This window comes from Grus americana, chromosome 6 (assembly GCF_028858705.1).
Source record: "Grus americana isolate bGruAme1 chromosome 6, bGruAme1.mat, whole genome shotgun sequence".
In the NCBI taxonomy this organism is placed as follows: Eukaryota; Metazoa; Chordata; class Aves; order Gruiformes; family Gruidae; genus Grus; species Grus americana.
In genome coordinates, this window is record NC_072857.1 from 22,171,530 (window position 1) to 22,191,897 (window position 20,368).

General features: G+C 37.8%; 1 protein-coding gene across 1 annotated transcript in view; it reads left to right on the top strand.

Moving 5' to 3' along the window:
- The first annotated feature begins 2,631 nt into the window (after positions 1–2,631).
- The window catches only part of LOC129207852 (collagen alpha-1(XXVIII) chain-like), a 33,918-nt gene continuing 16,181 nt past the window's right edge, over positions 2,632–20,368 (top strand). The window contains exons 1-17 of the mRNA XM_054829414.1: positions 2,632–2,788; positions 3,673–4,241; positions 5,640–5,660; positions 7,134–7,193; positions 8,378–8,431; positions 8,730–8,774; positions 9,585–9,611; positions 9,897–9,941; positions 10,586–10,630; positions 11,264–11,317; positions 12,569–12,637; positions 13,308–13,376; positions 15,299–15,367; positions 17,525–17,593; positions 18,033–18,101; positions 18,192–18,260; positions 19,412–19,480. Coding sequence (XP_054685389.1) covers positions 2,632–2,788; positions 3,673–4,241; positions 5,640–5,660; positions 7,134–7,193; positions 8,378–8,431; positions 8,730–8,774; positions 9,585–9,611; positions 9,897–9,941; positions 10,586–10,630; positions 11,264–11,317; positions 12,569–12,637; positions 13,308–13,376; positions 15,299–15,367; positions 17,525–17,593; positions 18,033–18,101; positions 18,192–18,260; positions 19,412–19,480 — 1,560 coding nt within the window. The remainder of the gene's footprint in view (positions 2,789–3,672; positions 4,242–5,639; positions 5,661–7,133; positions 7,194–8,377; positions 8,432–8,729; positions 8,775–9,584; positions 9,612–9,896; positions 9,942–10,585; positions 10,631–11,263; positions 11,318–12,568; positions 12,638–13,307; positions 13,377–15,298; positions 15,368–17,524; positions 17,594–18,032; positions 18,102–18,191; positions 18,261–19,411; positions 19,481–20,368) is intronic.

Consider the following 20,368-nt stretch of genomic DNA (forward strand, 5'->3'; position numbering starts at 1 on the left):
ATCCTGAAGCTAAGAACTTGCTACTAAACATACAAGCAGAATAGTTACTTAATTAAGAAATTATTTGCCAGCTATGTTTTAAGGTAGGAATTAGCAGTGAAAATGAAAGAATTACAATGTTTTGCTTATGGGACACACACAATCCCAACCATAGTTAACATGCTTTTTCTTGCTAGAATTAGATTTTTTCTCAGTAAGATTTAGGGGCTATCTGAGATTTATTATATCTATTTCAGTTAAACACCATAATATTTGTATTCCCTAAAGGGAAAAAAATTGCCTTTTCATTCCTTGCCTTAATCAAAATCTAAATATGTCATTGTAAGCATGGAAAAATAAAAGTGGCTGAAGAGAAATAAACATCAATTCTTTCCAACCTTGAAAGATTCTTTCTTAGCTGTAACTGTAGCCCAAGTAGGTGTATCTGAGCTAGTTTGAGCTTAGGTAAGGATGAGCAGCCATACAATACATAGAGTTGCACGTCAGCCGTCCTAGTTCACCAATTCAGCACTAATTACTGGCAAAGATGGAACATAGAAAACAGGGTTAGAACCATAGCAAATGGCTTCAGCATCCAGCTGCATTGTCCGACTAGTCCCTCCAGCCTGTTTAATTTGGAGCCAAAGCTGCATCCTTTCCCCACAATCCCCTCAGCTTCCTTGGCTGTGACTGTCATAAGTGGGCTGAGCTGGTGAACACTTAAGATGGAAAAGAGGACAGCAGTTAGCATTGGGTCCTCTTTGTGTGCATGTAGGTGGAAAACAATGGGTCCACAGGGATAAAAAACAAAAACCAACAAACAAACCCCCATGTATTTCTGTGGAAAAGAACTACTTGTTTAATATGTTCGTTTGTAACGCAAAAGCTTTCTGAGGATATTTTAAGAATTAGGTGACAAGCTGCAATCACTGGTAAAAGAGATAGCCTTCAGAATCCATAGCTTAGGTTTTGAAGGCATCATACTATGTATCAGTCCTTGTTCTCTAACTATTAGTCTTTGAAACGATAGGTGTGATGGACTGGAGAAACTACGGTTTTCAGTCTAATCTGTCTTTTTTGACCTCCTCATGCTCGGCAATCTCACCAGCAACTAAAATTTCAGTTGGCCCAATCCATGGGACAGTAAATATCTTTCTACTACAGCAGTAACAGCAATCCTTCATTATAAGGAGATTCATTTAGGTCTGAAAGGGATCCTACAGACATGGACTGCTATGATGAAGTTGGAAACATGATGCCCAGTACCAAAAGCTGCCTTGCCAAAGCATGACAGATGTGCAGAAGTATGGGAGTGAAAGGCGTGTGTAGTAGTGATGGGAGAAGAGAGTGAACACAACTAGGCTGGTGTGTAGGGAAGTGTGTTGGGGTGAGAACAGTCCTCTTCCATACACGTGCAAGTATGGATGAGGATTTATGTGTGGAAATGGCTATGGGACACTAAACCTAGGATGCATGTGCATAGCCTGGGGAGGAAGAAAGGAGTGGGTGCGAGCTGAGAAGGAGGAGCCAGGATTGCTGTTCTCCCCTTTCTCCTTGCTCTGTCTGCTGGCCCCTCCTGACACATGACACCGATTCTCACAGGAGCTTGCAGCCCAAATTCTCCTTCCTTTCCTCACAGAGCATCCAGCACAGGGACGATAACGCAGCTGCCAGCAAGCCCAGGGCCTTTTGGTTAGGAACATCAAGGTAAGGACCCCCTGTCCTCTCTGTGTCTGTGGACACTAGAATTCCTGCCCTAAACTAGCAGGAGCTGAGAAACCCTGCAGACATGGCTGTGTTAGGGATTTCTGTGAGATGCTCAGTCCTGGCAGGTTCATTCTTGCTACTGAGCTGCCCTTTTGCTACGCATTGTGCCTACCTGGGGAGAGCTTGCAGGGAGATGACAATGAAACTGAAGCGGGGCAGGACTGACTTGTCGGTCCCTGAGCAGCCTGTGAGCTCCGGGTGTGTCTGTGAGCCCAGGACAAACAGCTCCGGTCCCTGCAGAAAGAAAAAGTCCTGTCAATAGATACTGTCAGCCTGGGCTCAGCACTCTGGGCCCACATGTCCCCAGGGTTGCACAGCAGGTACATTCATGCATGGACAGCACCCTCCGGCCATGACCGTAGGGCTGCTGAGGATGGAGGAGTATGCATGACCCTCAGTTCTTATGTACAGAGAACAGGGAAAAATTCGGGTCGGCCTCTGTACCTCCTTCTCTCCATGTCAGCTCTGGAAAAAGCAGGTTTAAAAAAAACACCCCTGTGAATTACACTTGGGATTCACACTGCACCCACACGGGTACAGCCAAAGTTAAGGTTTCTGAGAAGTGCTGGTTGTACAAACACTACCCAGCAGTGAGAGAGAACTGAAGTATGTTTGTAAAATATCTTGTCTCCAGTTTGTCATGTGCTAGGACTATAAGCACGCTATGCTTGAAAATCACTCCAGTATGTCTCTGTTTATTATTTATTACATATTTTGCAGAAGACCTTACCAAAAGAAAATAAAATCAGCTCAGTTTTAGGGACTATATTTTAAAATACAGCCTGCTAAGCAACCTGTTAAAGCAAAATTGCATGTTTTATTGTCCTCATACTGCTGTACTTCTATATTATTATTTGTGTTTAGGAAACAGAAACCAAACAAATTATGTTCTTCAGAGTCTGGTGGCTTTTGTGGATACTTGAACACCACGCATTTTTTGCAGAAAATCTCAGGGAAGAAAAAAGATATGGATTGAGAAGATCAAAACCTAAACACATTCTGTCAAATACTGTAGAAAAATATCCCAGCCCAAGTGATCAAGGTGAATATTGTCATTTTAAAACAGGTGTGGGTTTTTTCCCTGATTCATTTATTTGGATTCTAAACTACATGGCTAACTTGCCTGCTAAGATACTGCTTATAATGAGCCAGGCTTTCCTCATCCTACACTTCCACATGCCTTCTTTTTGCACTTTCATCTTTTGACTCTCATCTTTTCCCTCCCCTTTTGTGTTATTTCAGAAAAGGAGATTACTTCGAGGCTTTTTTTTTTATGATATGGCTGATAGCCTGTTACTGCCACAAGAATAATAGTCCATATAACTGTATTTCTATAGAAGTAATGTCATCAGTAGTTCAGAAAATTAATACTCTGCAGATCCTGCTTTTGAAAACTTTTATGTCACTGGATGCAAGTGTCAGTACCAGGCACAAAATCTAGCTCTGTCAAATCACACTCCAGTGTCTTATTCAGTAAGACTCTAGTAGAGGGTGTCCCTGCCCACAGCAGGGGGGTTGGAACTAGATGATCTTTAAGGTCCCTTCCAACCCAAACCATTCTATGATTCTATGATTTTCCTGTAGATGACTTCCACCGTCCCAGTCCTCATCCTGGTAGGACATTCAGTGAAATACCAGACAAGAGGACAGAATGAATGTATAAAACCACTACAATATTCTTCATTTCATGCTACATGACATCACTTCACCTTCAGTTTCTTATTCCTTGGGGCATCTGTTCTGGAGCAAATTCCTCAGCCTCTGTAGGCTCTATCTTCATGAGGGTCTCACACTTGTGATCACAGATGTTTTCAAAAATTTCCATAATTGCACTCCACTTTTGAAGCCTGAAATACATGTAAGGGTAAGAGTAGAAAGAGATTTAGTATGAAATCACTCCACTCACCTACTACCTGTTCATTCTAGATGAAGACTGCATTCTGGAAATTGCTTTTTTATTGGACAGCTCCGAAGGTGCTAAGGACTATAATCATGAACAGCAGAAAAAATTTGTGCTGGAAACAGTAGACAGAATGAAAAGTCTGCAGCTTAGTTCTGGACGTACCCTTAGCTGGAGGATGGCATTACTTCAGTACAGCAGCACTGTTTTCATAGAGCAAACTTTCCATGACTGGAAAGGTCCTGAAGCATTCAAATCCCACATTGCTCCCATCACCTACATAGGTCATGGCACCTACACAACTTATGCTATAACTAACCTCACACAACTCTACATGACTGAAGGGACTCCGGGTAGTGTGAAAGTAGCTGTGCTCTTCACTGATGGAGTGGACCATCCAAGAAACCCAGATATTTTTGCAGCTACAGCTGATGCTAAACACCAAGGAATTGTGTTTTTCACAATGGGAATGACCAGAGTGGCTGAGGAGGTTAGCAATGCTGCCAAGCTCCGGCTCCTGGCCAGTGTCCCAGCGTCCAGGTTCGTTTTCAACCTCCAGGAGAAAGAAACTGTGGAAAAGGTTCTCAAAGAAATGGTATGTATAAGTAAGAATTTGAAATAGTTATCGGAACATATGTACAACATTCTTCTGTAGCAAGTAGGAATGTAATATTGCCTTTTGTACCAAAAAAAGATGCAGCTGTTACAGAAGTGAAAATAAATTCATAGACCTTAATGGACATATGTCAATTTAGATAAAATCTGAACTTGACCATAGACATCTTTAAATTTCCATGGAAAACCTACCACATAATCAAGAGGAAATGTGTAAACTGAGCTTGAAGTTTTGCTTGGGTGCCTCTTTTCTGCATGTGAACTTAATTAAAAAAAAACCATTCCCTGCCAAGTATGGAAAATAGAGCCATCCTCTAGCCTATAAACCTGGTGACGCAAGCTGTAAATGAAGTCCTGATCTGAGCATGCAGAGAGATATAAAATAGAAATATGAATTAACAACCAGGAGACTTCTGCTGTGAAACTGACACCTAAGGGATCTCATGCAGGCCTAGAGCATGTACACAAGCTGGCCTTCCTGTCTGTCTGTCCTTCAGCCTGCCACTCTGCATTGGTTTCCCTGCATATCACCCTTCCCATCATGTCTGATATTACCATTGCTTTCTGTATCACAGCAACCACCTCTCAAGTGACTGAACACACTTTATTTTACCTGTACCAAACAGGCAGCCATCCTCAGGTGCCTTCTTTTGAGAACAAGGCTGCTGTCTGGTTTAAATAATGGCATGTATAATTATACGTGCGTACATGTGAAATTTTAAGAGATGTGATTGCATGCTGCTCATCAACACATTTATGTCCTCTCAAGAGACTGCATCAATTGCGAAAAGTGGGAGGAATGCATTGTACGTGGGTGTTTCAGCTGTAGAGATCTTCTAAAAAATAACATAGCTAATTCAATGATGATAACTTCACGTGATCAGTGTCAAAGTCAAATCTTTTCTAAGATGTTCTTACTGTTCTCATTTTATGTGTGCCTAACAGTATGCACAGAAGAGCTTCTGATTTTCTCAAATGCATAGTATGTATGATTCACTCCAACTAGAGAGCTGCTGCTATTCAGCACTTTGGAAACAGTGTAGCTTCTGGGTGCATTGTTCCCACTAACTATCTTGGTTTGGGTCTGTTTACCATTGTAATTTTAGCAAATTATGGCTGGACAAAGTCAGTGATTTGTGCAGTCAACAATCTATAATAGGAATTGAAGTTATTTAAATTATTTTTTAGAATGGAGAGATTGCTAGAATGTTTCTCAGAAATTAAAGCTTAATTAATGTTAGTTAATATGTTAATTGCATCATTTAATTTACTAACTGCTGAAGCAATTTATTTTAGCATTTTTCAGTCAGTGTCCTTCCTGTAGAGCTGGATTATGGCCTTAAGTTTCTAATGTTGTTTTGTATACCTGTCTTTACAGAAAGATCTGTCTGAGGAAGAGGTAAGTATTTTTTTTCCTGTACAAAACTACTGGTTAATATAGACATTTACAATTATACGGAAACATACTTCAAGAAAACTGATAGCTCAGGAAGTTGGTTAAATATTGAGTCTAATGGGATTTCCTTAAAGTAAAATACACTTTTGTATTTGCAGGACAGAGCTTTAATTTGCTATTCTGATGCCATTGACTTTCCCTCCTTATTTTCAAAGTTGAAAAAGAACATTGTGTGAGTATTGAGGTTAGCAAGAACTTGCTGATACGTCTCGGCATGTCATCCAACAGACTCAGCGGATAAGAAACAATGATACAGAGCTGACTGTGGTGCAGTTCTAGCCCTTAATGCTCTTCCTATGTAATAAAGTTAAAAAAAAGGGAAGGAACTCGAAAAAAGCTCCACCATTGCACTTTTCCACTTTGTCCACACTGTGTCACTCTGAGTGCAGGCATTGGTAGGTCTGGCTGCCATTTTGGGGGGGAATAAATTTACCTTTCCTTTTAAAGCTGTTATTCCTACTTAAGGTACAGTTATCTCAGGCAAAGACTGTTCTGATGAGTAGCTCAATAAAACTGCTAAGTATTATGAGTGTTTGCAAAACTTGAAACATTTTATTTTTCCCTCATTTCCACTGGCATGTTGATTTTTCTCTGCCAAAATAAATCCTGAAGTAGTAAAACATTCAATATTATCCTTGGAAAACATATTGTTACTAATTGGGATATTCAGATAAGAATGATATTTAAACTCTTCACTTCTAGACATGTCCAAGCTGAGTGGAGGTTTAATAAATAATAAAACCCAAAATAAAGACAACATTCCTTATTCCTCCTCCAAAAATAACCCCAGTATCTGTAATAATTCTGTTTTATGTAATAGTTTTAAAGTTTAAAAAAGATCCTAAAAATCACATAAATACATACCATAATGATGTCTGATTGGGACATATGACAGTAGAGATGACAGAAGAAAAAGAAAGATTAGAAACAATTTTAAGGAATTGCATTAACTAGATAAAAGTATACATCCATAACATGTTTTGTCTATAGATCAAGCTAGAGCTAAACTATGATCTATCGTACTTATAATGGAGTGAAGTGGAAAAAGGATGTAAGATGTTTTCTTATGCCGTTGTCTTGGCCATCTCTACAGTGACTAGTAATCAAATCTACTGTCATAGACACAGGATACCAATAAACCAACCTTGTGAAGAGTTTGGAGGTAAAGCCATTCTTGAGATGTTTGAAATTTCAGGACTAGGAATGATGCAGATTTTTGGATGTAGTATAGGAGGCCACATTCCTGATAAGTGGTAAACTGACAGTTAAAAGATTTCTATGAAACACGTAAATATAACAGGCTTCTGGTCATTACTGGTATACTCAGACTAGCCATACAGGAACTTAAAAGCAATGTTCCTGTGTTTTCTGTCTCTTCTATTAAAATGTGCTGATTTGGACTATCTTCATTCAAAGTGTCGCCAGGCTGCCACGTGTAACTGTGAGAAGGGGGAAAGAGGCCTTCCTGGCCCTGCTGTAAGTAGCTGTCATTTCTCAAACAACTGATATATAGTATAAATCAAGATTTATTTCATTGTTGGAATTTTTTTTTTTAATTATTTGAACCCAAATCCTGAGACAACAAAAGCTCAATGTTCAATACATAGTCCTTCATAGTTACATTGCATGGAAATGTCACACCGGTAGGAAATGCAGAGAGAGACCTGAGAATGCCATGAGACACTCCTGAAAAAAGATGCGGTGAGGCTCTCCATTTAGCCACAGCAGTTTAAAAGGCAGAAAGGAGCAACTTTCTTGTGTGGAACAATAATTCGCCTGTTACAATCAGACAACCAGATTGTGTGGATCTAACTAGCCCCAAATCAAACATTCATATCTAAAAAGCTCTCTGAAAGCAAGAGAGAGAGCAAGCAGCTGAAGCATCACGAACAATTAAGAGAAGAGACTTGTAAAGAGCGTAAAATAGACTGGACTTCTTTCAGAATAGTCTTACAACTAGAACCCCTAAGTAAATCTAGGTGATTGCTTCACACAAAGTTTGGTGATCTAAACTGCAGGGTTTATGTTTCAAAAGAACTCTGAGAGTTGAATGGTCTGATATTATATCCCTAACATTGAAGTAAAGCACCATGGTACCTTATAGCCCTTGCTCAAGGTGAAGGCACGGTGTCAGAGTTTGAAACAGAACCCTAGAGATCTGCCCATCCTCATCCTTTTGACCTGAACATCCTATACATACATAACCAGAAATGCACACCGGTTTTATCCTGCACAGTACAGCACAGTTTAATTGAAAATGTAGCCTCTTGTGTGCAAACAGTAGTTTTGTTTGAGTTATTATTCCAAGTCTTTAGGAGAGTGCAAGTACCTCTTAAACAAAAGCAAACTCAAAGAGTTCACAAGAAAATAAAACACCCACTTGGTAAGCTGGGTAGCTCCAAAAACATCGGATCACCTCTCTTCTTCAGCGGAGATCTGAACAATTTTTGTTTACATCAAAGATGAAAAGAGAAAAACAGCTGCCTATTGAGTTGGTCCTGCTGCTCCCAGAAATTCAGTTTCAAGGTTATGGTAAATAGAGATTTTTAAAAATAAATCTATAGGAAGCAAATATCCTAAATAATAATAAAAAAAAGTATATATATTGTAAAATAAAATTATTTTACTAACATATAAGAATTTTATTTTATTGTTTTCAGGGTAAAAAGGGTCGCACTGGGGATGATGGAGCTCCAGGCCTGAAAGGAGCAAAGGTGATGTGATTTTTCAGATTTAGGAGAAAGATTTGGTACTTCATTAATACAGAAAGACTATCCTAATAGTCCCCACGTACTTTTCACCTGTGAATTTCTTAAACTTCATCTACTCCCTTTTGCTGTAGTAATAAGATTCTTTACAAATTACAGTCTTATATCTAATGTATAAAATCAGCAGAGTCTAAAAAGAGGGGGCTGGTATGCTTCCTGTATTGCACTGAGATATCTACTCAGATAATCAGGACAATACTACCTTCTCCTCATTTCACTGATCTTGGTGTTGGATTATTCATAGGGGGAGCCAGGTCTTAATGGAATCCCAGGACAAGATGGAATAGAGGTAAAAGAAGATTTTTTTTCCCTTCTTCTCCAAATGAGCAGTGTTCCTTCCAGGCAAAACACTTTTTTTTTAAATAATAATAGCAAAATTTCAGTTCTGGTTTACCAGCTAATTATTCATTAACACTAGAAGAAATGAAAACATTGTAATTGCTTAAAGAAAAGGAATAATTCTGTCTTATAAGAGTAATCTAGAAAATACTCTCTAAGAATACATAGTCCCTCCTAAAAAGTATGAAAAGCTCTGATATGATAATCTAAGAACATGACAGAAATTAACACTCTGCCTGCATTTTTATGGGTCAGTTTAAATTTTTCATTTGGCAAATAAAGGATCCACTGCGTAACAGCAATGAAAAAGTTGAATGAAATACATATAGAAAATAACTGTAGGACCAGCCTGTTAGTGCTTAACTCTGAATTCATTCACGTACAAATCACTCTCTTCTATTTTCTTATTTATTCAGTACATCCTTTTTAATTAGTGAATTTTCTTATTTTAGCCTGTTTCTCACTAAGATGGAAATATGAACTCTAGTTGATCTGCTTTTACATCATCAAAACCCCAGTCTAAAATGACACTTTCATAAGATTTGTTCACACATACAACAGCATCTATCATGACCAGTAGGTGCAGTATTTAGAGTCATATTGCCATGTTTATCAAAGATCACCTTTTCTACCTAATTGTTCATTATAACCTGAAATGCTGTTTTTCTAGACAGAGTGTAATGTTAACAGCACCAATACTCACATTCTTACATTTCAGTTATATATCCTTACAATCTGCTTTGCTTTTTTATTTTCCCAGGGCAAATCTGGATATAAAGGAGAGAAGGTACTACTTTTAGTCAGAACTGCTGCTTACATATAGATATTTGATGTTATTACTATTTATTATGTATAGTGCCATATTTCTTATAAATACTAGTAATGAACAATAACATCATCTTACCAGCTGCTGCACAAGCTCTAATAGAAGATGTGTCCCTTCCCCAATGAACTTTCAGCGCAATTGCTATAGTATGTCATGAATAGAATAACATTTAGGTTTTCAACTAAATCACCCAAAGAATAAGGATGATATACTCAATATACCTCATAAATATTTATTCCTTTCCAGGGTGAAAGAGGTGAATGTGGAACCCCAGGTATAAAAGGAGACAGAGTAAGTAGCCACAAAGTTGTTATGCTTTCAGGAAACACAGCTAAAATAATCAAAAGCTATAATTCCCTGAATAACAATCACGGTGATAGATTTAAGGCAAATATTAATTCTAAGGCTGAGGGAAATTAACAAGAAGTTTTAAACAAATTAAGTGAGCAAGGATACCGTTTTCAGTAACTTTCTCAGCTCCTCCTATATTTTCATGTGATTCCTCTTCAGGCCTAAGCCTAAACCTGTTCATAACAATGGTAAAACTCTACCTGACTTTAACAGAGACAGAAGATTTGAAGTCATAAGCAAAGGGAATGAGACGTGAAAATGAACTCAAGGTTTCTAACACCGATATTCAAGATCTGGTGTGTAATTGCTGTGAATATTTTAAATTAAACAAACAGAGTTTAATCCTGGATTACAGGTCCTTGATAATTAACTCTGCTCATTCTTACTCTGTATTCTGATTACCACAGTCCATTTTAAAAATATTTATTCAATAACTGCTGGCTGCTGAGCTTCTCTTGATTTTATTTTTTTATTTTAATGTAAAGATATCTAAATAAGATATCTTAATTAAAAAGTTATCTAAAAGTGTTTTTGACCAAATCTAAATACACATAAATGTATCCTGTTTTTCACTTGCCTTTCAGGGTCCTGAAGGTCCAGTAGGCCCCAGAGGAACAAGAGGGCTACAGGTAAAAAAACCCCAACCAACCAAAAAACCCTATAAAAACAACAATACCTGGTTCCCTGGGATTCAAAGGGAATAATATCATACCACAACTAGCATGGAATCTTTGAGTCACTGAATTCAAGGCATCCAAAATCTATCTTCTTAAACAGCAAAATTAACAAGAATTTGGAAGAGCAGTCTAGACAAATAAATCATCCTTCTAATTCATTCAGTCTCAAAGACCACAGCAAATACAGTTCCATAAAAAAACCAAATCATTCATTTCCCATTCAGTGTCTTAACTATTTCATTATCTCACTGAAATGCATGCAAACACTTTAGTCTCTTTTCATCCCAATACTCTTGCACTGAATGCCAAGAAGCTTAGCCCATCATAGATCTTTCAGTAAATCTTGACTATAGATTACCTTTAATTGTATTCAAATGAAGGGAAAGCCAAATTCTCTCCCTCTATTACCAGACCCAGCTCCAACTGAGTTGAGTAGCTGATCTATACATGTATCAGAAAGCAAAGCTTCAGTTCTGAAATGTTTGTAACTCATTTTCATGTAGACTACAGCAATTTTGAGGTTGTTTTTGTGCCATTGTTCTGAAAGCTTGAAAAATCTCATTAAACCCACTCCTGTTTTAATAGGGCCCTCAAGGACAATCTGGAGATCAAGGGCCTGAAGGCCTGCAAGGATCAAAGGCAAGAACTGCATTATTTCTTCTCTTTTTTAATGTTAAAAGGTATTAATACAGCTTCACAGCAATAGTGCTTTTATCCTTATACCCCATACCTTTCTTGAAAGGGATGCAGTTTAATGTGACATTGCTAGCAAATCATGTACTCTTTGTATTCACAAGGTTCCTAAGAAAGGTCTTCATTTGCTCTTTGTATTGGATTCAGGTCCAAATCACACTCCAATCTTTTCTCACAAACAGTTAAAATATGGCAGCATCACAGAATATTACTTAGCAGCAGTGTAGCATTGCATTTCTTCAGTTTTCAATTTAAAACTATTTTTTTCTCTAACTGCCAAGCAGTAATTCTTCTCTTGAAACTGTACATTCTCAAGAAGAATACTATAGCTCAAAATGAGTAGTCTCCCTGTTCACAGAAGATATCTGAAAGTCACGAGGGGGATTGCAATGCAGGACACGGTCTTGCAGTGGGCCCTCTGAAGGTGAACCACAGAAATCACCCAGTGCTTCACTGCAAGGTCCAGTCCATTCTGTAAACACAAAATATTTTTTGTTTGTTTGTTTGAAAAACGTATGATTTACTTTTATTAAATCCTTAAGATTTGCTGGGTTTACTTCGCACTTACCCCACTGTAAATTCCAGGTATGCCAATGGAGATTACTTCATTTTGTGGTTCTGTGATGACTTGATATTTTTATCATAGTAGTTTAATGGAAGATGCAAATATCACTAGGTATTACAGACAATTATGGGAACTGTTTCAGTTTCATAAAGAGACACCACAATTGCACTCTGCTTCTCAGAAAAGCCCTAAACTGAGTAATTCAGCCAAGACTAATGGGTTCTTCAGTTACTGAAAGGTATATAGTTGTGGAGAAAAACTTGAAAATAAGTTTATAAAAGACATTATCTCTTTTGATATCTCTCTTGATATCTCCTTTGCACAATATTTAGAGCATCTGCTGGCCAACAGTGAGGCATAGAGCAGCTGGGTGTCAAAACTCATATCCCACATGAAACAAAACATTTTTCCTTTTGTTTCACCTGGTGTCACTTTGTACTGGAAATATCTACACTCTGAATAAAAGGAATTTTGAAGGACTGAAAGAGCGAACAGATGAAATACTGTGTAAGACAATTCCAATGGGCTAAAAGTCAGGATATACAAAAAATGAACTTACAAACTGAGTTAAACTGATTTCCCTAGACACCAATTTATAAGCAGAATTGTTTCTTTTTTCATTCTTTGAAAAGGGTGAAAGAGGTCTCCCTGGGCCACCTGGTTTGCCTGGAGAGACTGGAATAGGACTGCCAGGCCCAAAGGTACAAACATCTCTCATCTTCTATATTACACGTATTATAGGATAAGAATGAAGACTGAGACAGCTGAGATAATATACTTGCTGGTACATGAGAAACTTCAAGTCCCCAAATGCTGTTTTTATGGTACTGGAAAGGTATCTCATATGTTGATCAAAACTGTTTGGAAGGAAAAAAAAGTACATTTTAAGTATGTACTTCAAAGGACAGTAGTTCTTACACTCGACATAACTCAATCCAAGCAGCATATGGCTGAGTAAAAATGCATACGCAGTCTTTAACAAAAATTATCCTGTGAAAAATAAGTTTGTTGGTTTGGATGACTGGCATAAAGAAAGCAGAAAGACTGTGATAGAAATACTGACTTCTAGGAAAAGGACAATAAGTCATACATAATGTACTAGGAATATGGTGGGAATAATTAATCATTTAGATTCAACATTGCCTTCTCTCAAATGCAGAATTGAGGCTGTCCCCTAATGCTGTGAAACTGCACCAGTTCAATGTCTGTTGGGCATTGCATTCTGTATGACTCTGAGGACACTCAGATTTTCTCTGCCATTCCTGTATTCTCCTACACCAAGTATTTCCAGCACAGAATGTCTAATGAGTTGTTATATGCTGCACACAAATACCTAAATCAGGCATTTTCAAAACACATCTTTGTTTGAAGGGTGACACCGGTTTGACAGGAAGACCGGGCCCTGTTGGCCCACCTGGAGTTGGTGAGCCAGGACTTATGGTATGTCTATTTTTTATTTGGTGAGAGGGAAGCAGGACAGAAAGGAAAAATTATTCTCAGTGCTTCCCTGTTAGAAGGGATATATGTGTGTTAAATGATACCATCTCTTTTCTTTCTTCCACTTGTTCTCACTGTCATACATACTATGTTGTCTGACTTTCATTTCCCTCAATGAACTGGAAATGCTTCTGATTCCTTAACTGTTCTAATTATCTTAGTCTCCAAAACAGCTATGAAAAATAACACCTCATGCAAAACCACATAAATATTTAAATAAATCTCTCCCTGATAGATTAAAATCCACATGTAGTAACTTCAAAGTTGACTGCTTTTCAGTATCATTAGAACATTAACATCAGCATGGCTTTGAGGGAGAGACTCCATTTCAACCATTGTAACATTAGAAACAGTCACATCTAAACAACCTCTATAAAGACATTCAGACTGCATAACTGGTCCCAGGTAACAATTTCACCAGTATTACCTTTTCCTGGAGCTAACAGAGGGAGAAATTAAAAATAGAAATTGGACTTTCAGAATTTATAGTAGGTTTGGCTCTGAAGTCTCTTCCTTCTTTTCCTTCCCTTCCTCCTCCTGGTAGTTGTAAACTCAACCTCTTTGTGGAAATTCAGAAAATCAGTATGCCAATTTTATGGTTGCTTTTTCCCAAAGTGTCAGACAGTACCTTTTAGTGAGCTATTTACAATACAGCAGACTGAAATTCATTTCTTATCACCTGGATGAAAGACCCCCAGTGCAACCATGAGGGAAACTTTGTGCAGTTTTTTCACAAGTAGCTTTTCCCCATTGACAAGAAAAGATTCGTAATAATCATTTCAAAAGAGGTGCTCCCATGAAAAACAGAAAGATGGTTTGGTGACTGAACAGACTGATCTCAAACCTGCTTGAAAATACACACTGGAGAGGCGTTCTTGTTGAAGAGCCCAAAGACAAGAGCATTACTAATAAGGTTACAGTCAGTCAAAGTGGGGCAGTAACGCTTCCTGAGTGTTTTCAATAACAGCACAGAGAAAAGAGCCACTTTGTAGGGGAAGAGGTGCCTGTGATGTGCATCTTTGTTAGCCACAACAGCTGTACTGGTATAACAAGACATTCTGATTTTAAAAAAATATACTAAAGGTGTTTTTTAAATTTACTTTAAAGTGTATTTGCTTCAAAAGAGTTTTCTTTTTATGGCTGAATGCAGTGTAATTATCTATACTTAAGAACTAGGCAAAATTCTAAAGCTCTGTGCAGAAGAAGCAGAAACATATTTAGGCTATACACAGCCAAATCTACCAGGATTCTGTGATGTGTCTTTAATCTCAAGGAATAAATCAGAGGAAAAAAACCCAGATGCAGGAAAACACTGTGGAGCAGGCTCAATATGCACAGGTTTTGGACTTGCATTTAGTGAAAGGTTTTAGTTGTCTTCCTTGCTCCTTGTGCTCCTATCAGATCTGCTTTCAAAAAGAGAAAGGCATGCTATTATTCTCTTCATCAATTATAGTCAAATCTCTCTACAGCTACATCTTCTTCAGTACTACTCTGCATGGTCTTTAATCTCGTTCTCCCTGTCTCATGATTATACTGATACATTAATAAGAATTAGTAACAATTTGTAAATCAAACTAAAGTTTAGGGAGCGAAGATTTCAGAAGTATAAGGAATAGGAATTTCAGCTACATAACCTGTGATTCATAACTAACCAGAAAAGTAAAACTGTCTGCCTTGTTATTGCTGCAGGCCAGAATGCTCATCATCTATTCACTGTGAATATTGTATTACTGTATTATTTTTAACAGGTTATAACTACACCAACATTTAAAGACGTGCTTAAAACCAATAATGACATAGAACATGCTGCTGTTGATTTGAGCGATTAATACATATTCAAGGCTATTTTAAACTTATGTTAACAGGGACCTCAAGGACCACAAGGTATTCAAGGAGAAAGAGGTTCACCAGGGGAAGGGCTTCCAGGAGCAAAGGTACAGCAGTCAAAGCGTTTTAAGACCAGATCAGCACCATCAAATGAGCGCATGCCAAAACAAGTCCATAGCAGACATGGGAATCTGAGAAAGTAGCTTGTAAATTAATATTAAAATTTGGCATCAATTAACCCGATATACTTTCATATAATTCAGTTGGTCCAAACATGAATTCTAGGCACAGCTAGCCTTTGGGGCCTGTGAAGCTGATATTTAATTCACCTGATGCTTGATTTGTGGGATCTAAGCCTGGAAAGAATTCCAGCTATAATTTTAAAACAGCCTCAAGCATCTGACTTGAAATAAAATGTTATAAAAGTGATTCCTAGATGAAAAATTTTGCTTTTTGTTGTTGCTTTTTTAAAAATCCTTATATAGAGTGATCTTTGCTTTCACTAAAGACATGTTTTTCAGCTTATTAAATACCTCAGCCACTGGCTTATGCATTTTAGCAGAAATTTGAATTCAGTTTGTGGGAAAAAAGAAAGCTGCTGTTACTAATTTTCAGATCCAGTGGAAGTAATGACAGTAGTAGTTGCACCTACGTGGATGTACTCACTAGACCCACTGTTAGCTCCTTTTGCTGCTTGCTGAAAACCAACTCCCAGGCTGTTATCACTTTGACCTTTGGTTACAATAACAAAATGACACAGCTTGTACATGAGCTAAATGAATAACTAAATCGTTCACTCCTTTTTATGCATGCACCAAGGCAATTTTGGTTGGGAAAACAATAAAAAATTGTTCCGCAGATGCAGGCCCCAACTGTGCCTTTACTAACAATCTTAGGATTTTTGCTTAGCACAATATTGTAGTCTGCTAGGTTTAAATTTGACTGCTGCAATATAGTGTCTTCAAACATCCAGTATATATTTTATGATGAATTATATAAATTATCTAAGCTCATTGTTGATGGTCTGTATTTGCCTAGCAGATCTCATGCATGAAAAAAAACCAAATGATTTGAAGAAAGCGCGTTTAGAAATCACTGAAATACCAATTCACGTGGGAAGAAACACTTGCAACTAATAAGTAAAGCACAGCAACAGTGCACAGTGAGAACAAGTACAGAAGAATGCATAATCTAACTAAAACTATTGAGCAATTGAGATAGGCAGAATAAAATAATCTACGTGGAATTCTGCCAGCATTATTGGACCTCTTGATTCTATAAAAAATGTACTACTTTTTACTGCCAAGTCTGATAGGAGCCAAGCATGTATCAACAGAGTCTATACGTATCTCTAATCCTATTTATGGCTGTCAAGTATGTCAGCTCTCTGGTTTTTAACACATTTTAAACAGGTGATTTGTTGATCTAAAGCAAATTTTACAGTTGCTTTCTTCAGAATGTTTTTACTACAAGCTCACAGTTCAGTAGAAGGGAAAATGAAGGCAGGTGTTCTACAGCATCAGGAGCAAAGAACATTATTTTAAACAGAAATCCATATACAGTATTTCAGTCAAACTTAAAAGATGGAATTGGTTACTAGGGAGAGAAAAGACCTGTCTGGGGCATAACTTTATTGCCTTGAGTGATTCTGTGACAATTTACACAAGCTAAGGATCTGTCTCTACATGTTTTATTAACAGAAGTACAAGAAAACACAATATTTGTATCCATATTAGTAACTGTATTTTCCCCAAGACCACTGTTTTGTAAATAAGCATTTAGAAAGAAAATTACATTTACAAATAGACTTCTACAACAATACAGTTTGGCCTGGTCTTTATTCTGGCAAAATTCTTAGTGAAAACCAGATCCTCACTGCCACACTTTAATGTGATTAACCCATGAGACAAATAAGCAGAATTCAGCTTTCAGTTAGTCTCATTACTCAGCCCTGCTGACATTTAAATCAGTTGTGGTTTTCCCATTAATTTTAGGGGAAGCAGGACAGGACCTTAAGCAATCGAGGTGGGTAGAAAGATTAAAAGAAGCTTGTTCAGCTCTTTCATCAACAATTTCAAACTGCAGAGTAAGCTCATTTGAAAAGATGACCTCTTTGGTATCCTGGAAAACACATCCAGGAGCTACTTTCTGGTTCTTCTCGTTTTGGTTTTCATGATGACAGAGCAAACAGTGTTTCTCGTTACTTCAGAGGGAACAGCTGTGTGTTTCACAGTATGTTAACAACATACTATTTTTTCATATAGGGAGACCGTGGTTTTGATGGACCAAAAGGCCCTCGTGGACTTCCAGGCATCAGCATAAAAGGTGAAAAGGTGAGTAGTAAATACACCAGGGGATTAACAAAGTGCCAATAAATCTACATAATGCAGGGAATACATGGTTGATATTCACTACAAAAGGTGTAATGAGACAAGGAACTCACAATAGGCCCTGGATAATAAGGTATTTTGTAGAGCGATTTATGCCCAATAAACTCTCCCAGCCTATTTTAACATCTCTTCATGTTAAAATAGGAAATGTTACAAAAAGCATCTGCTTCTGTGGAAAGTTAAGGTTTCAAAATGGAAAAAGAGACTAGCAGTTGTTTGCAAGTGAACCAGCAGGGAATAAATGCATGTATGGAAGATAAAAGGTCAGATCCCCAGCTTCACTGACTTCAAGAGAGGTTAAGTGAACAAGAACTAGCACGGGAGCTGTCCCAGATTGTTTCTGTATCATTACACAACTAAGCAATTGTACTTTATTTGACAGGGTGAATTTGGTCCTCCTGGTTTACCTGGGCCAATTGGATTACCTGGAATTGGAATTCAAGGAGAGAAGGTACAGTTTTCACTTCCCCTTCACCCCACACTTAAATGTGTAGTAACAAAGAATATTTTATTTTTAATAATTACTTACTAATCTTTTCAGGGAGTGGAGGGCCCAAAAGGACCACCTGGCTCTAGAGGACTACCAGGACAGGGACTACCTGGACCAAAGGTTAGGGAATTTTCTGAAGTAAAAGCTACTGTGCTGTTTTGACTGTTATGTTTCCTTATTAAGAAAAGGTCTGTCTCTATCCTTATGCTTGTTAAAGTGCTGAACACCAATCTAAGTATTGACATAGCTGCAGAAAATTATTTTCTTTATTAATATCACTAAACTGTACAGCAGATCCTGCTCCACTGAAAAGCCTTGATAAACCAATGGCATAGCCCTCTATTTAGGTTTGGGCTCAGCTCAGCACAGAACCTTTGAGGTACTACATATCAGACAGTGAACTGCACTTTGTCTGATACGTTTCCATAGAAAGGGTTGTCTGCCTTAAACTTGCAGTTTCATCATATCAGGTGCAGGTGCAGTGAATCAATTCCAAAAAGTAGTTGCACTTAACACAGAAGAACACCAAAATTTGAATATAATCTTTTATCCTCATTGTACTGTTTCCATTCCAGAAAAATACATCCCATACCTTATGGACTGGCTGCCTGCCTTGTTACTTCTGCCGCCTGTTGTCTCACCTGACTTTGTATATTTACTGTATCTAGCAGTTAAGAATGTTCCAAGGTATAATGAAGATTACCTTTGCTGAAGGAAAACTGACAGTATAATTTAGCATTGACTGATTTACAAAATACAGAGCTGTTAATGAAAGGTGTCACCCTTGAAGTGTTTGGAATGGAGATTTAAAGTGATTTTCTGAAAGAGGTGACAGATAAAGTTCTGAATGACCGAAGGCTATTAAAGCATAGTATAAAGGGACTAGAGGTGTAAGTGGGCCAAGGGTCTGTGCCAGGTAAAGTATTTTGCAGCATCAGAGATCACCTCTTACACTTTAAGGGATTGCGCAGGGATATGCTTTACCACTGGTAAAAAGAGAAGGGTGAATTATCTGTGGATGTCAATATGCTCCTGAAATATCAGCTACGGTCCTGAAATGTCAGCTACTTTGGCAGGGAACATTCGCAGAGACATATAGTTATAGTTTTGCAGCATTAATCATTTCCACCAATAACTTTTTGGTGAGAGCTCAAAACATGCTGCAGATTCCCAATCTTTGTGATCGATACCTCCTTTACATATAAAGTAACCAAGAATATGCTTTTATATTTTTCCATGATAACACTGATAAAAAATAATTTCTACTTAAGGGTGAACAAGGCTTGCCAGGAGAGACTGGAGTGCCAGGAGAAAGAGGTATTGGAGAACCTGGACCTAAGGTACATTTTTAATAGAGGAATTATTTAATTTGTTTATTTATTTGGATTTGAAATTTGTGTTTTCTGAGTATCCTTTCTGTAGACACTTAAAAATAGGTTTAGAAATAAAAGTTAGGTTCTTAGTCTTTAAAATTTTTAACACAGACTTTCAGTAACCTCCAGAAATGGGAACATTTAAAATACAGCAGTTCTGTACAAAAGTAGTAAGATTTATTGAGACTGAAAATTTCCACATGCCTGGCCCATGCTCAAGTCAGTGTTGCATACAGCTCACCTACAGCTCTGTCCAGAAAACCATCCAGAATATTAAACAGTTGCCAGAACTCGCAGTCCCCAGTATAAGCTAAACTATAGCCAGAGCGGTGAAAAAGAGCACTGAACAGTGGTTATTGTGCTGCTCCTTCCCTTTTCACACAGTATAGCATGTAAACAGAGCAGCAGCTACATCCTCACACCTTCATACAGGAAACAAGCTGTGCTACTAGACAGAAGGCACACTTGCTTAGAGGACAGGAAGCTGTAACCAGATATTAACCAGTCCCTATGTCATTAACAGCCAGATTAATATAAAATATGGGAATAGATAAAAAAGTACTCTTGTGATAGTGGAAAGGCACAGGGCTGTCCTGGTTTTGCTCTTGTTTGTTAGGGATTTGGGGTAGGGGTTGGAAAAGGAAAGAAATTGTCCAATTTCTTTCTTTAATTTCACAAAATATGGTAATGCTGTGTGAATCCTTTTGACCCCAAATGATGCCATTTAATCTAAAACCAGGTCAGGCTCTTGAACCTTACATAAATAGGCCGATGACAATTCCACTGCCATTAATAGATTTGCACTGATATTCACAAGCAAGATGTCAATCATCATGTCACAGTCAGCTCTATCTG